Source organism: Portunus trituberculatus, chromosome 27 (genome assembly GCF_017591435.1).
Source record: "Portunus trituberculatus isolate SZX2019 chromosome 27, ASM1759143v1, whole genome shotgun sequence".
Taxonomy (NCBI): domain Eukaryota; kingdom Metazoa; phylum Arthropoda; class Malacostraca; order Decapoda; family Portunidae; genus Portunus; species Portunus trituberculatus.
This window is the reverse complement of record NC_059281.1, coordinates 18041766-18056907: the sequence shown is the minus strand read 5'-3', so window position 1 is coordinate 18056907 and position 15142 is coordinate 18041766. Positions and strand designations below refer to the sequence as shown.

Below are 15142 nucleotides of genomic sequence, written 5' to 3'. Positions count from 1 at the left end.
AAAAAAAAAAAAAAGATTAAACGATATTCGTTGGCATTGTTGTAACACACACACACACACACACACACACACACACACACACACACACACACACACACACACACACACACACACGTAATCTTATCACATACTACCTCTAGTTTTGTATTCTTTATATCACTTAGTGAAGTCTGGTTCATCGCGGTGTGTATGTGTGGCAGCTGGTCCAAGAAACACATGCTTGGAGGCAATTCTGACGCAGTGGTAACATGAGGATGCTTAGGAACATGGCGACAGTGGTGGCAGTGAGGGTAACAGTGATGGCACTGATGATAGTGCAGGAGACCAATGCAGCGCGAATCTTAATGGCAGTGCCCATTGGTACCAAGAGCCACGGGAATTTCTATATGCCCCTTGCGGAACACCTCGCTCGGCGGAACCACACAGTAAGCTGATGAAAGCGTCTTGTTGCTAGAGCTCTGGTTGGCAGTCCACATATGACCTTGAACCATTTGGACTAGTCACTTCATAATGACTCCTATTTACCTATTTGTTTCTAGTTTTGTGAATTTCAACATCATCTTTTCTCTATCAACTCACATTATACTTTTGTTTAACATGTAAATCTGGTCACAAAGGATAAATCGCAAAATGACATTTCGTCATATAAAGGTAACAAAGTTTAGAAAAATAGTAAAGTGAAATAGATATAAGTGCCACACACACACACACACACACACACACACACACACACACACACACACACACATATATATATATATATATATATATATATATATATATATATATATATATATATATATATATATATATATATATATATATATATATATATATTTATAAGCAGGGTAGCTGGTCAAGGGGAAGAAAAAAAGGCCCACTTAGTTGCCAGTCCCCTTGCACGTCCGAAAGTGCTAGCCAAAAAAAAAGGGATAAATGTCTTGAAAAGTTCCTCTTAAATGAAGTGAAGTCATAGGAAGTTGGAAATACAGAAGCAAGCAGGTTCTGAGTTTAACAGAGAAAGGCATGCATGGCTGAGAGTACTGGTTATACCTTGCATTAGAGAGTTGGACAGAATAGAGATGAGGAAGAAGAAAGCCTTGTGCAACTAGACCACAGGAGGAATAGATGCATGCAGTTAGGAAGATCAGAACAGCAGTTAGCATGAAAAAAATGTTTGAAGATAGCAAGAGATGCAACATTCCTACGCTGAGAAAGAGGGTGAAGACAGTCAGAGGAGGGGAGTTGATGGGACGAAAAGTGTTTGATTCCACCCTATCTAATAAGAATTTTTCACTCCAGTCGGTAGCGGGAGAACTGAGCTGTTCGGGAAAATGTCTTCCATAAATGTAACGTCAGTAATAATGTCAATCAAATCCTGTTTCATTACGCAACCGCCAGTCATATTATGACGATTGACATTAATTTGGGAGGGGGAGAATGGAAACACCATCAAGGGGCTAGTCTAGGCTGCCAGAAGAGACTAGGCGGCTATTCGCTCTCACAGTCTGGCTACACTTTCCTTCCAAGCAGGTCAGTCGATTACTTAGCTCCTGTAACTTTTATATAAATCATAGTGGTTTTAAATATATATATATATATATATATATATATATATATATATATATATATATATATATATATATATATATATATATATATATATATATAATTATTATTATTATCAAATTGCTTACACAGTTTGGTTCCACTTTCCTTCCAAGCACATAGCAGCAGCAGGTGCTCTCTCTCGCTGCTTGACATCCATGTGTGTGGTTTTTGGTAGGTTATTTCTTGTGAAAATAGGAGAAAAGTGCGGAGTTATCTTATTGACGGTGTTGTTGAAAGAGGAAGAGGGGGGGGAGAGATGGCACCACTGAATACATTCCTCCCATAAAACAGTGTACTCAGTCCCATAGACCAAGTCAAGTGAGTGATATTGAGAAAATAAGGAATTATAAATGCGCGTGGCGCGTGTCGGCCCAAGAACATCTCAGATGAAAAGAGAAAAATGCAGTAAGGTTGTGTGAAGTTGTGAGTTATACTATATAATTATTTTTCTAGTGTTTACTTTGTGGTGGGTGATACATCCTCTTCCGGTGAGCTGGACTGCAAGTCGGAACATGCGTGATTGTGGGGAGGAAAAGTTCTCTTGGTGTTATTCATTCAGTTTTTTTTTTCCAGTTGAATTTATTGAAAAGTATTCTCGTGATTGCAATTTGAATAAGAACCAGTGTCATAACACCTACCGCTACCATTTGTCAAAAAATAAAGCTCAAAAAAATTTTAAAGTTTCATAATCTCTTTCTTCATAACTTCCACATTACACACACACACACACACACACACACACACACACACACACACACACACAGGCACATACACATGCACGCATGCACCCGCACACACACACACGTAATGGGGAAGACTGGATAGGTGACCAGAGGATGACCGTGGTGAATTACACACATACACACGCACATACACACACACACAATCCTATCACATGTTATCTCACGTTTTGTGTTCTTTATATCCTAAGTGCATCATTACGGTGTGTATGTGTGGCAGGTGGTGCAAGAAACACATGCTTGAAGGCAATTGTGATGCACTGGTGATATGAGGATGTTTAGGGACATGGCGACAGTGGTGGCAACGATGGTAACGGTGATGACATTGATGATAGTGCAGGAGACCAATGCAGCGCGAATCCTACTGGCAGTGCCCATTGGTACCCAGAGCCACGGGAATTTCTACATGCCCTTTGCGGAACACCTCGCCCTGCGGAACCACACGGTAAGCAGATAAAAGTGTCTTCTTGCTAAAGCTCGGGTTGGCATGTCCACATATGACATAGAATCAGTGGTGTCATAATGACTTCCAAAACACGAGAGGAGCAACACCGCTAATACCTATTTGCCTACACACACACACACACACACACACACACACACATACCGCTAGTGTAGTGTTTAGCACGCTCGGCTCACAATCGAGAGGGCCCAGGTTAGAGTCTCGTGAAGTGGGGGCAAATGGGCAAACTTCTTAATGTGTGGCCCCTGTTTACCTAGCAGTAAATAGGTACGGGATATAACTCAAGGGGTTGTGGCCTTGCTTTCCTGGTGTGTGCAGTGTGTGCTGTCTCAGTCCTAGCCGAAGATCGGTCTATGAGCTCTGAGCTCGCTTCGTAATGGGGAAGACTGGCTGGGTGACCAGCAGACGACCGTGGTGAATACACACACACACACACACACACACACACACACACACACACACACACACACACACACACACACAAGAATTTAGTCTTTTAATTTCCATAATTTAATATTAACTCAAATTACCTCGTTACCCTTCAGGTGACCTACATATCAGGATTCGACAAGTCCAGCAGCCACCCAAACATCAGAGTAGTGGTTGTGCCCGATGTCGACTTAAACAAGAATTTGCCCAGCCTTTTCACCACAGACACATTTACTGCAATCGGGGTGATATATGACGACATGAAGATGGCGTGCAATAAGGCCCTGGCCTACGAGGGAGTGCAGAGACTCAACGAAGAGAAGTTTGACCTAGTCATGCTGCATGCCGATCTGACTGATTGTTTCCTTTCATTTACACATAAACTGAAGGTTTGTAGCTTGTAGGGGAAGCCTTTTGGCTCTCACTTGTACCTGTGTTACAGGGGACGCTGATAAAAATAATGACGTTAGCACTGTTATCTTTTCTTATTCTTCTTTATTACTGTGATTACTACTACTACTAGTACTACTACTACTACTACTACTACTACTACTACTACTACTATTATGCCGAAGTTATTAGCTTATGGATTTTGCTCCTAAGAGTTTTTTTTTTTTTTTCGATAATCCTAATAAGAACCTAAGAAAAGAGGGAAGCTGCAAGAGGCCATCATGCCTACACGAGGCAGTCACTGTGTGGTTCAGCTACCTAATTCCATCTATCATCCCCGTCCATGAACTTATCTAATATTTTAAAGCTCCCTATTGACTCAGCCCTGACTACATGACCACTGAGTCCGTTCCACTCATCAACCACTCTGTTTGAAAACCAGTTGCTTCCCATTTCTTTCCTAGACATGAATTTTTCAAATTTAAACCCATTATTTCTGGTTCTGTCCTCGCTACTGATCCTAAGAACTACATTCATGTCCCCTTTGTGAAAAACCCTTATATCACTTAAATACTTCTATCAGGTCTCCTCTTATCCTACGTCTTTCTAAGTAATGCAGATTGAGATTTTTCAGTCTCGTTTCGTAGGGAATGTCCCTCATTCCTGTATTTTTAGTCATCCTACTTTGGACTAACTCCAACATAGCTATATTCTTCCTCGGGACCAGAATTGTACCGCATAATCAAGATGTCGCCTGACCAGCGCCAAGTATAGCTTTAGTACTACTTCGTGACTTTTGCTTTTAACACTTCTAAAAATGAATCCCAATACTCTATTCGCCTCATTCCTGGCCTCAGTACATTGCTTCCTTGTACCGAGATCGGAGCTAACGATGACTCATAAATCTTTCTCATACTTGGACCTTCCTAATGCCTCGTTATCTATCGTGTACCTATTACTTAGATTATCTTTACCTACGCTCAGTACCCTCCACTTGTTAATATTGAACTGCATTTGCCATCGATCCGTCTACATTTGCTATCGATCTACAAACATAATGAAAATATCAATGTATTTATTTCAAGAAATAATATGAAAAATAGATACAAAAAGTGCTCTTCATAAAAACACCCATTATGAATGGTAAAACTTTAAGCTGAGCGTGACTGGAACACTTGGATACATCATGTAAACAGTTTGCAATTTCTTTCCAATTTTATATCACGCATTCACTTTGCTACTGTACAATGAGGTACGGAAAGATACTTTATTCTCGAAGTAGTCTTCATTGCAATTTTGAAAAGAATTAAACATTTTTTCAAAAGGATCTCCTTACATGCCCTCAGGGGGACAGGTCTTTCGGAATATGCACGCTTATCACCAAGATATAGCAAACATTTATAATGTGTTACTAACGGTGCAATAATCTGGCAGGTTCCGTTCATCTATACGTCTCCAAACAAGTTCATTGGAACGTATTCTACCGTAGCAGCATCTCCGGCCTTCCCTTCCTTGGAGGCCAGCTTCATGCTTGACCTGGAGTACCCTCTCACCTTCACGGGACGCATGATCAGTACTCTTTATGATCTACTGGAAATACTGTTGCTCGAATGGGAACTTATTCCGAGGCAGGTTTTGAAAATAAGCCACGAGAATATTATGTTTATGAATTAAGCGAAAATACCTTGCTTATGATATATATATATATATATATATATATATATATATATATATATATATATATATATATATATATATATATATAGTTGCAGCGGGAACTCTATTTATATGCATCATCCTGCTATCTTATTATTCACAGTTGGGATAATGAGTGCCGAGCCCGCCAGCTGTGCCCTGAAGACATGCCTTATCTGGGGAAACTCCGATATAATAACAGCCTGTTAATCATCAATAGGTGTGTGTGTGTGTGTGTGTGTGTGTGTGTGTGTGTGTGTGTGTGTGTGTGTGTGTGTGTGTGTGTGTGTGTGTGTGTGTGTGTGTGTGTGTGTGTGTGTGTGTGTGTGTGTGTGTGTGTGTGTGTCTGTGTGTGTAATTCACCACCACGGTTGTCTGCTGGTCACCCAGACAGTCTTCCCATTACGGAGCGAGCTCAGAGCCCATAGACCGATCTTCGGGTAGGACTGAGACCATAACACCACACACTTGCCCATTTGCCTCGCCGTGTGTGTAATTCACCTCGGTAGCCTGCTGGTCACCCAGCCAGTCTTCCCCATTACGGAGCGAGCTCAGAGCTCATAGACCGATCTTCAGGTAGGACTGAGACAACATCAACACAGAACACACACGGGAAAGCAAGGCCACAACCCTCGAGTTACATCCCGTACCTATTTAATGCTAGGTGGTGTGTGTGTGTGTGTGTGTGTGTGTGTGTGTGTGTGTGTGTGTGTGTGTGTGTGCTGTGATCCTGCAGTCTCTGACGAGACAGCACGTTACCCTACGGAACGAGCTGGATAGGCCTGAGACCAGGCACATGGGACAACCCTGTGTGTATCTCCACCCGTGAGCTACCGGGCGCGTGTGTGTGTGTGTGTGTGTGTGTGTGTGTGTGTGTGTGTGTGTGTGTGTGTGTGTGTGTGTGTGTGTGTGTGTGTGTGTGTGTGTGTGTGTGTGTGTGTGTAGACATGCCTAATCCTCCTTGCTTTTCCTGCCCATCAGTGTGAGATCGATGGAGAAACCAACCTTGCCCTACACGCCCACGGTGGTGCACGCGGGTGGAATACACTGTCGACCCGCCGAACCACTCCCTGAGGTAAGAACTTCCTTTTTCTCGTATGTTGTTAACGTTTTGTAGTCACAAAACATCAGCTTGCTAACTTTAATGCACTACTGTCATGGTCTCCCTCTCGCCACCAGGACCTGCAGCAGTGGATCGCTGGTGCTGGGGAACCAGGTTTCATATTGTTCAGTTTGGGAACTTTAATAAAATCTGCAGATATACCAGAGAAGTAAGTCCAATCTTATACAGAAACACACACACGCACACGCGCGCACACACACACACGCGCACACACACACACACACACACACACACACACACACACACACACACACACGTTTTACACACCGCGTAGTGTAGTGGTTAGCATGCTCGACTCACAATCGAGAGGGTCCGGGTTCGAGTCCCGGAAAGCGGCGAGGCAAATGGGCAAGCCTCTTAATATGTGGCCCCTGTTCACCTAGCAGTAAATAGGTACGGGATGTAACTCGAGGGGTTGTGGCCTTGCTTTACCGGTGTGTGGAGTGTGTTGTGGTCTCAGTCCTACCCGAAGATCGGTCTATGAGCTCTGAGCTCGCTCCGTAATGGGAAAGACTGGCTGGGTGACCAGCAGACGACCGTGGTGAATTACACACACACACACACACACACACACACACACACACACACACACACACAAACAGGTGCGCGCGTATATACTTGCTAGTTCTGTAGTGGTGCTCCGCTTTTCACGCATATTATTGCATGAAAAAAGGCTCTCACTGACTTCTCAGTGAGCACAGTGGTGTATAAATGTCCTGTGATGAAAAAAAAAACAGGAACATTTATGGAAAGTGTTGTCGCTAGATAGAAAATAAGTGAAAAAAAGAGTGGAAGACTCCAAGATGGCGGAGAAATATGCCATTTCAGCATTATTACCTTCGTCCTGTTATAAGTGTAGCTCTGATTCTGGAGACCCAGCAAAATTCATTAAATGTTGTCTGTGTAGCCGGTGGGCTCATACGAAATGTGTGAATCTGGCAGGGATTAAATCTGAAAATATCTGCAACGTGAGGTATCTGTGCGATGTTTGCTTCATTGAGGTGTCGGCTCTGAAGAAATTCATCAATGATGTTGAGGAATTTAAGTCTGATTTGAAGAGCATTACTGCTAAAGCTGACAAGATGATGGCAATAGTTGATAATAAGATGGCAAGAATGGAGGAGATAAGTATCAAGGTCGATGAGGCAACAGAAGGCTTGGCGGGAGTTGCTGAGTCGCTGAATTCTGCTGATTCGGAAAATTCCACACCTTGGCAGGATGTGAAGAGGAAGAGGAGGATGAAAAGAACCTGCTTGTTGTAGGGTAACTCAGGATTCTGAAGCAAATCTGAAGAATGAAGTTTCTCATGCTTTGGATGGAATGCAAATTAATGATACAAAGTTTGCTAATGATGGCAAAAAAATAGTGATGAATTTTGCCGATGAGAGTCTGAGAAATGAGGCAGCCCAGAAACTGGAGAATGTTGAAAAGTTGACAACTAAATCTGTTCAGAAAATTAAACCCAAGATAATGCTATGTAATGTCCATAAGGAAGAGACTAAGGAGGGTATCATTGATACAATCATTGCAAGAAATGACTACCTTCAAGCAGTTCCTGATATCAAGTCAAAGATTGAGAATATTTTTTGCAAACCAGCAGCAGGGGGCACAGTTCATTACATCATGAAATGTGATCCAATGATAAGACAGTTGTTGCATCAGCATCAGGACAGGATTAAGCTTGAATGGGGAGTTTACCAGGTTCGCGACAGGTATCATGCACTTATCTGTTACCATTGTCAAAGGTATGGTCATACTGAGGCAAACTGCAATGCCAAGAAAAATGGTGAGCATCCCGTTTGCTTTAAATGTGCAGGCAACCACAAGTCCAAGGATTGCACATCTACAGAGAAGAAATGCATAAACTGTGTGAGGTTTAAGAAACAGAATACTGACCACTCGGCGAATAATAGTTGTTGTGTTGTGTTGGAAAGTGAGATTGACAGGATCAGAAATATTACAGATCATGGCTACTAATGCTGTGAGCTCTATGTTGAAATGTGGTTTATTAAATGTCCAGTCAGTTGGAAACAAGACAATAGAAATCAGAACTTTAATTAATGATGAGAATCTGGATAATCTTGCTTTGACTGAAACATGGCTGAGTGAATATGATACTGCGAAAATTAGAGAAATGACCCCTGACACTCATACATTTGTGCACATACCAAGGAACACGATGCAGACCCATACAGACTACATGAGCCAAGACCTTGACATGCGATGTCGAGTATTTACGAGATGCGTACCAAGGATTTACAATAAACTGCCGAGTGATATTAAAGGTTGTGTGAGGATCGATATCTTCAAAAAGAAATTGAAGATATATTTGTTCAAGGAAGTTTATGATTTTAACGGCATGGAAATCAAAGACAATTATAGATGTTAGTTGGTTTTGAGGGAGGCTCTGCTGAGCGCTGCCTCGCAGTGGAGCGGAGCCTTGAACAAACAGCCCAAGTAACAAGTAACACACACACACACACACACACACACACACACACACACACACACACACACACACACACACACACACACACACACACACACACACACCGCGTAGTGTAATGGTTAGCACGCTCGACTCACAATCATGAGGGCCCGTGTTCGAGTCCCGGGAAGCGGCGAGGCAAATAGGCAAGCCTCTTATTAATATGTAGCCCCTGTTCACCTAGCAGCAGAGGTACGGGATGTAACTCGAGGGGTTGTGGCCTCGCTTTCCCGGTGTGTGTTGTGTGTGATGTTGTCTCAGTCCTACCCAAAGATCGGTCACTACGAGCTCTGAGCTCTTTCCGTAGGGGAAAAGCAGGCTGGATGACCAGCATACAACCGTGGTGAATAACACACGCACGCACGCACGCACGCACACACACACACACACACACACACACACACACACACACACACACACACACACACACACACACACACACACACACACACACATGCACACGTGCGAAGCAGATGAAAAAAGTACCGTGAATAAGTAATCTGCATTAACCTAAGGTCCTTTGTCACAACAGGTACCTGAAGGTGTTGGTAGATGTGTTTGGGTCGCTACAACAGAGAGTGTTGTGGAAGTGGGAGAAGGAAACTATGGAAGAGCTTCCACACAACGTACGGCTGGCCAAGTGGATCCCGCAGCAGGATGTTCTCGGTCAGCTTCTTGTTTCTTAGCTTCGTGGTTGGACAGCTACAGCCAGGGGAGGGACGTTAAATGTTGGTGTGTTTCACCGAGAAAAGGTTTCTCTCATTAAGTAACCAGACCTCTTCTCTCGTTCTCTATGTAGGCCACTCGCAGCTTCGCCTCTTCATAACACACGGGGGTTTATTAAGCACTCAGGAGGCAACGTACCACGGGGTGCCAATTCTGGGCATGCCAGTCGCCATTGATCAACACTACAACATGCGAAAGGTGCAGAAAGAAGGCTGGGGACACGTCTTGTATTGGGAGGACCTCACCCATGAAAACTTGCGCGATCACATCTTGCAGCTCATTAGTGACAAAAGGTTCGAAATTATTCGGCATATTTTTCTTGAGTTGTCAAAGTAGATACAAAATTCCCATTAAATTTCCCAAGTTTTGAGCAAAGTAATGGAGTTAAACTGTACTTTTATTCTTGCCGAGTTTGTCCCACACAGAATACTGAAAGAAGTACAGCAGCGGTCCAGGTTGATGCGAGACCAGCCAATGTCACCAGGAGACTGGGCCACGTACTGGGTGGAATATGTCCTCAGACACCAAGGAGCAAGCCACCTTCGTTCTCCAGCTGGGGACATGCCTTGGTTCGTCTCATTTCGTGGGTCATCCTCCTTCAGAGGGCCACATATCCTCCCCAGCCATGACATGAGGGAGATTTGTTCACTGATGTTAGAATCTCACTAAATGATTTATATTATCTGCTTTCAGTATAATGCTTTGTTTGATTCTAGTCAGAGTGAAGCAGAAATCTTCATACCCTAGCAGAAGTGTTGTGTTTACATCCAGGTACCAGCTGTACAATGCGGACGTGTGGGCGGTGCTGGTTGTGACGACGACGGTGACTACAATCCTGACGTCCTGGCTGTCCTTCAGGATCCTTCGAGCTCTGCTTCGTTGCTGCTGCGAATCAAGGAAAACAAAAAAAGAGTAGACCCATTCCTGCTTGGTGTCCTATAAGAATTTATGCGAAATTGAAAAATACTAGAAGAAAATGGTTTATATGACACGAGAGAGAGAGAGAGAGAGAGAGAGAGAGAGAGAGAGAGAGAGAGAGAGATGCCTTTAAAGGCAACGGTTAGATAATTCTATGACGTAGAGAAAAACAAATACACACACTTTGGATTGCCCGTTAATAATGCTGGCGTATATTAATGCTCTTTGTTTTTACTATTATCTTGTATTAAAGAAAATAAAGTCTATTAGAATGCTTTGGTCTTTCATTTTTAGTTGAACACATCTTTTTTTTTTTTTTAACTCTGAGAGTAATTAAAGATAATCTTATATAACATTTACAAAGTGAGATATAACGAAAGTGACCGGAGAGGAACACGCGGCGGTTAAAAAAGAAAGAAAGCAAAGTAATTTTTTTTATAGGAATGAGTAATGTCTTATATATTTCATCCCATAAGGGAAAATATGTAACACTATTAGTCACCAGTATACTCATATGTCAGTATGGAACTAGGTGTCAACACTGTAAGAGCACAGAGTCACTCAGGAGAAGAAAACATTGTTGTAATGAGCTCCTATGGTTTCACACACAAACACACACACACACACACAAAAAAAAAAAAAAGATTAAACGATATTCGTTGGCATTGTTGTAGCACACACACACACACACACACACACACACACACACACACACACACACACACACACACACACACACACACGCACGCACGTAATCTTATCACATACTACCTCTAGTTTTGTATTCTTTATATCACTTAGTGAAGTCTGGTTCATCGCGGTGTGTATGTGTGGCAGCTGGTCCAAGAAACACATGCTTGGAGGCAATTCTGACGCAGTGGTAACATGAGGATGCTTAGGAACATGGCGACAGTGGTGGCAGTGAGGGTAACAGTGATGGCACTGATGATAGTGCAGGAGACCAATGCAGCGCGAATCTTAATGGCAGTGCCCATTGGTACCAAGAGCCACGGGAATTTCTATATGCCTTGCGGAACACCTCGGTCGGCGGAACCACACAGTAAGCTGATGAAAGCGTCTTGTTGCTAGAGCTCTGGTTGGCAGTCCACATATGACCTTGAACCATTTGGACTAGTCACTTCATAATGACTCCTATTTACCTATTTGTTTCTAGTTTTGTGAATTTCAACATCATCTTTTCTCTATCAACTCACATTATACTTTTGTTTAACATGTAAATCTGGTCACAAAGGATAAATCGCAAAATGACATTTCGTCATATAAAGGTAACAAAGTTTAGAAAAATAGTAAAGTAAAATAGAAATAAGTGCCACACACACACACACACACACACACACACACACACACACACACACACACACACACACACACATATATATATATATATATATATATATATATATATATATATATATATATATATATATATATATATATATATATATATATATATATATATATTTTCATTTATTTATTCATTTTTTCTGTGTAAGTAGGGATGCCTTTACACGTCCGAAAGAGCTAACCAAAAGAAAGGGATAAATGTTTTGAAAACTTCAAAGTAGGTAGATTCCAGAATTTGACAGAGAAAGGCATGAATGATTGAGAGTACTGGTTAAATCTTGCATTAGGGAGTTGGACAGAATAGGAATGAGGAAGAAGAAACCCTCGTACAGTTAGACCGCATGAGGAGGGGATACATGCAGTTAGGAATATCAGAGGAGCAGTTAGTATGAAAGTAGCGGTAGAAGATAGCAAGAGATGCGTCATTCATGCGGTGAGAAAGAGGCTGAAGACAGTCAGTGAGAGGAGGGGAGTTGATGGGACGAAAAGTTTTTTATTTCACCCTATCTAATAAAACTGTGTGAGTGGAAATTTCCCCCTCCTCCCATATACATACGAAGAGTATTCCATACATGTATAGATTTAGCAGTTGGGAAGGTGATGAAAACAGGCGGAGATGCCTTGGAACTCCTAAATTCATAGAAGCTGTTTTAGCAAGAGATTAAATGAGTATAGAAAAGATCGAGGAAATTCAGTGTAGAAATGGACAATTGAGTGTCATTGAAGAAGAGGGGATATTTGTCTGGAAGGTTGTGTCGTGTTGATAGATGGAGGAATTGAGTCTTAGAACAATATTAAGTTAGGTTCGATCAAAAAACTTCCCTTAAATTATTCGTTCAGCCATTGATCTGAAGTATAGTACTTATATGCAAATATGAGAGTTTGGGCGCAATGACTTGGTTATGGTGGGCGCACTGGGACGCATCTTCTTCTCCACGAGTAGATGTACCCTAACTTACGGGACGAATGGACTTAGGGCACATCGTCACTGGGGCGGATGGACCTGCTCACTTCTCTGCCCCTATCAGAAATCTTAGAAAGATCTGAAGTCAGGCATCCTGTGGCGTCCCTGCGTGATCTTTTAACTTCCTTAAGGGTTATAGTTTCTGAAAAGACGTAGAAAGGTGTAGGGTGGTTTCATCAGCGTAAGAGTGGAGAGCAAAAAGTTTGGTTAGGATCATTGATGAATAATAGGAAGAGAGTGGATGGCAGGACAGAACCCTGAGGAACACCACTGTTAATATAATTAGTAGAACATTGGCCGTCTACCACAGCAGCAATAGAACGATCAGAGAGGAAAGTTGAGATAAGGTAGCAGAGAGGATAGAAACCGTAGGAGGGTAGTTTTGAGATCAAAGCTTTGTGCCAGACTCTATCAAAAGCTTTTGATATGTCTACCACGACAGCAAAAGTTTCACCGAAATTTCTAAAAGAGAATGACCAAGACTCAGCAAGGAAAGCCAGAAGATCACCAGTAAAGGGGCCCTGAAGGAAGCCACACTGGCGATCAGATAGAAGATTGCTAAGTGACAGATGTTTAAGAATCTTCCTATTGAGGATTAAAAAACTTTAGACAAGCAAGAGATTAAAGCTATAAGGCGATAGTTTGAGGGATTAGAACGGTCACCTATTTCAGAAATAGCTGAAGGTAGGCAACCTTCCAGCAAGAAGGAAAAGTTAGAAGTCGTTATACAAAGTAGGAAGAATTTGGCCAGGCAAGGTGCAAGCAAGGAGGTACAGTTTTTGAGAACAATAGAAGGGACCGATAAGTCTTCCAAGGGTTTAGGCTAGCGAGAGCATGGAAAACATTATTACGAAGAATTTTAATTAAAGGCATGAGACTGTCAGAGGGAGGAGGAGATAAAGGGACAAGCCCAGAATCATCCAAAGTGTCTGAGAGAAGATTTTAGCCTTAGAGACAAATGTGATTGCAGTGGTGCCATCAGGATGAAATAAAGAAGGGGAAGATGAAGAGGTAAAGTTATTGGGGATGTGTCTGGCCAGATGCCAGATATCTCGAGGGCAGTTGTATTTTGAAAGACTTTTTATTAATGAAAGAACATTTGACTAGTTAAAGTAAAGACTTCGCATGATTCCAGGCAGAAATATAAAGTATATGAGATTCACGTGCTGGAAGGCTGAAGTACCTTTTTTTATGGGCAACCTCTCTATCATGTACAGGACGAGAACAGGCTGTGTTAAACCAAGGTTTAGAAGGTTTAGGTTGAAAAAAAAAGTGAGAAATGTAAGACACCATCAACTCTGTTATGCGCTCAGCACACAGAGATGGATCTCTGCCACGAAAACGGTAATCATTCCAGGGAAAATCAGCTTAATACCTCCTCAGGTCCCTCCAACTGACAGAGACGAAACGCCAGAGGCACCTCGACTTTGAGGGATCCTGAGGAGAGATTGCAGAAATAGGACAAGATACAGATATGAGATTGTGATCAGAGGAGCCCAACGGAGATGATAGGGTAACAGCATAACTAAAAGGATTAGAGGTAAGGAGGGGTCAGCAATGTTAGTTGTATCTCCAAGACGGTCAGGAATACGAATAGTGTTGCACCAGTTGCTCTAGCTCATGGAGGATAGCAAAGTTGAAGGCTAGTTCACCAGGATGGTCAGTGAAGGGAGAGGAAAGCCAAAGCTGGTGGTGAACATTGAAATCTCCAAGGATGGAGATCTCCATGAAAGGATAGAGAGACTCCACTTTAGAGGTTAAATAGTCAAAGAATTTTCTATAGTCAGAGGAGTTAGGGGAGAGATAGACAGCACATATAAATCTAGTTAGAGCAGGGCTCTCAATCTTTATCTCGTAAAAAAAAAACCTGAGTTATTATAAGACCATCTACCCGAACCCATACTAATCTGACATCGAACAGAATGTTAATCTAGTGACTCACACCAACACAATTATACAATGGTACTGTAAAGAATATTATTTTATCTGCTATCTAAGTACGCGTGGAATGTTAATTTAGTGACTGACACTAATTCAATACGCAATGCAACTGCAAAAGGATATTATTAGATCAGCCATCTAAGCACCCCTGGGAATCTTCTTATCAACCCCCGGTGGTTCGCAAACCCCAAGTTGAGAACCACTGAGTTATAATGACTTTTGAGTAGAAGCCAGATGGTAGAAAACTCGAAGATTCAAGAGTTTAGGCACGAGAGCATGTCGTTGCGTT

The 15142-nt window shown here is 42.2% G+C and overlaps 2 protein-coding genes across 4 annotated transcripts in view; both read left to right on the top strand.

The window, feature by feature from the left end:
* The first annotated feature begins 185 nt into the window (after positions 1-185).
* The window catches only part of LOC123509542 (UDP-glucosyltransferase 2-like), a 34234-nt gene continuing 19277 nt past the window's right edge, over positions 186-15142 (top strand). For both annotated transcript variants that reach the window (XM_045263912.1, XM_045263911.1), the window contains exon 1: positions 186-425. In XM_045263912.1, the coding sequence (XP_045119847.1) occupies positions 249-425 (177 nt within the window). In that variant the 5' untranslated portion in view covers positions 186-248. The remainder of the gene's footprint in view (positions 426-15142) is intronic.
* Positions 1455-10654, top strand: LOC123509541 (UDP-glucosyltransferase 2-like). 2 transcript variants are annotated; one of them, XM_045263910.1, is made up of 11 exons: positions 1455-1533; positions 2572-2796; positions 3360-3632; positions 5068-5261; positions 5453-5548; positions 6310-6403; positions 6508-6599; positions 9472-9605; positions 9739-9958; positions 10091-10234; positions 10437-10654. In XM_045263910.1, the coding sequence occupies exons 2-11, from the start codon at positions 2620-2622 to the stop codon at positions 10579-10581; spliced, it is 1569 nt and encodes a 522-aa protein (XP_045119845.1). In that variant the 5' UTR covers positions 1455-1533; positions 2572-2619; the 3' UTR covers positions 10582-10654. The 2 variants fall into 2 exon arrangements, with proteins under 2 accessions (XP_045119845.1, XP_045119844.1); XM_045263909.1 differs by having other exon boundaries at positions 1459-1533; positions 2543-2796.

Coding starts and splice junctions, on each gene's coding strand:
- LOC123509541 (XM_045263910.1), top strand. CDS start 2,620: ATGAGGATGTTTAGGGACATGGCGACAGTGGTGGCAACGATGGTAACG. Junction 5,262..5,452: donor GAATGGGAACTTATTCCGAG/GCAGGTTTTGAA, acceptor TATTATTCACAG/TTGGGATAATGAGTGCCGAG. Junction 9,959..10,090: donor CAGCTCATTAGTGACAAAAG/GTTCGAAATTAT, acceptor TGTCCCACACAG/AATACTGAAAGAAGTACAGC.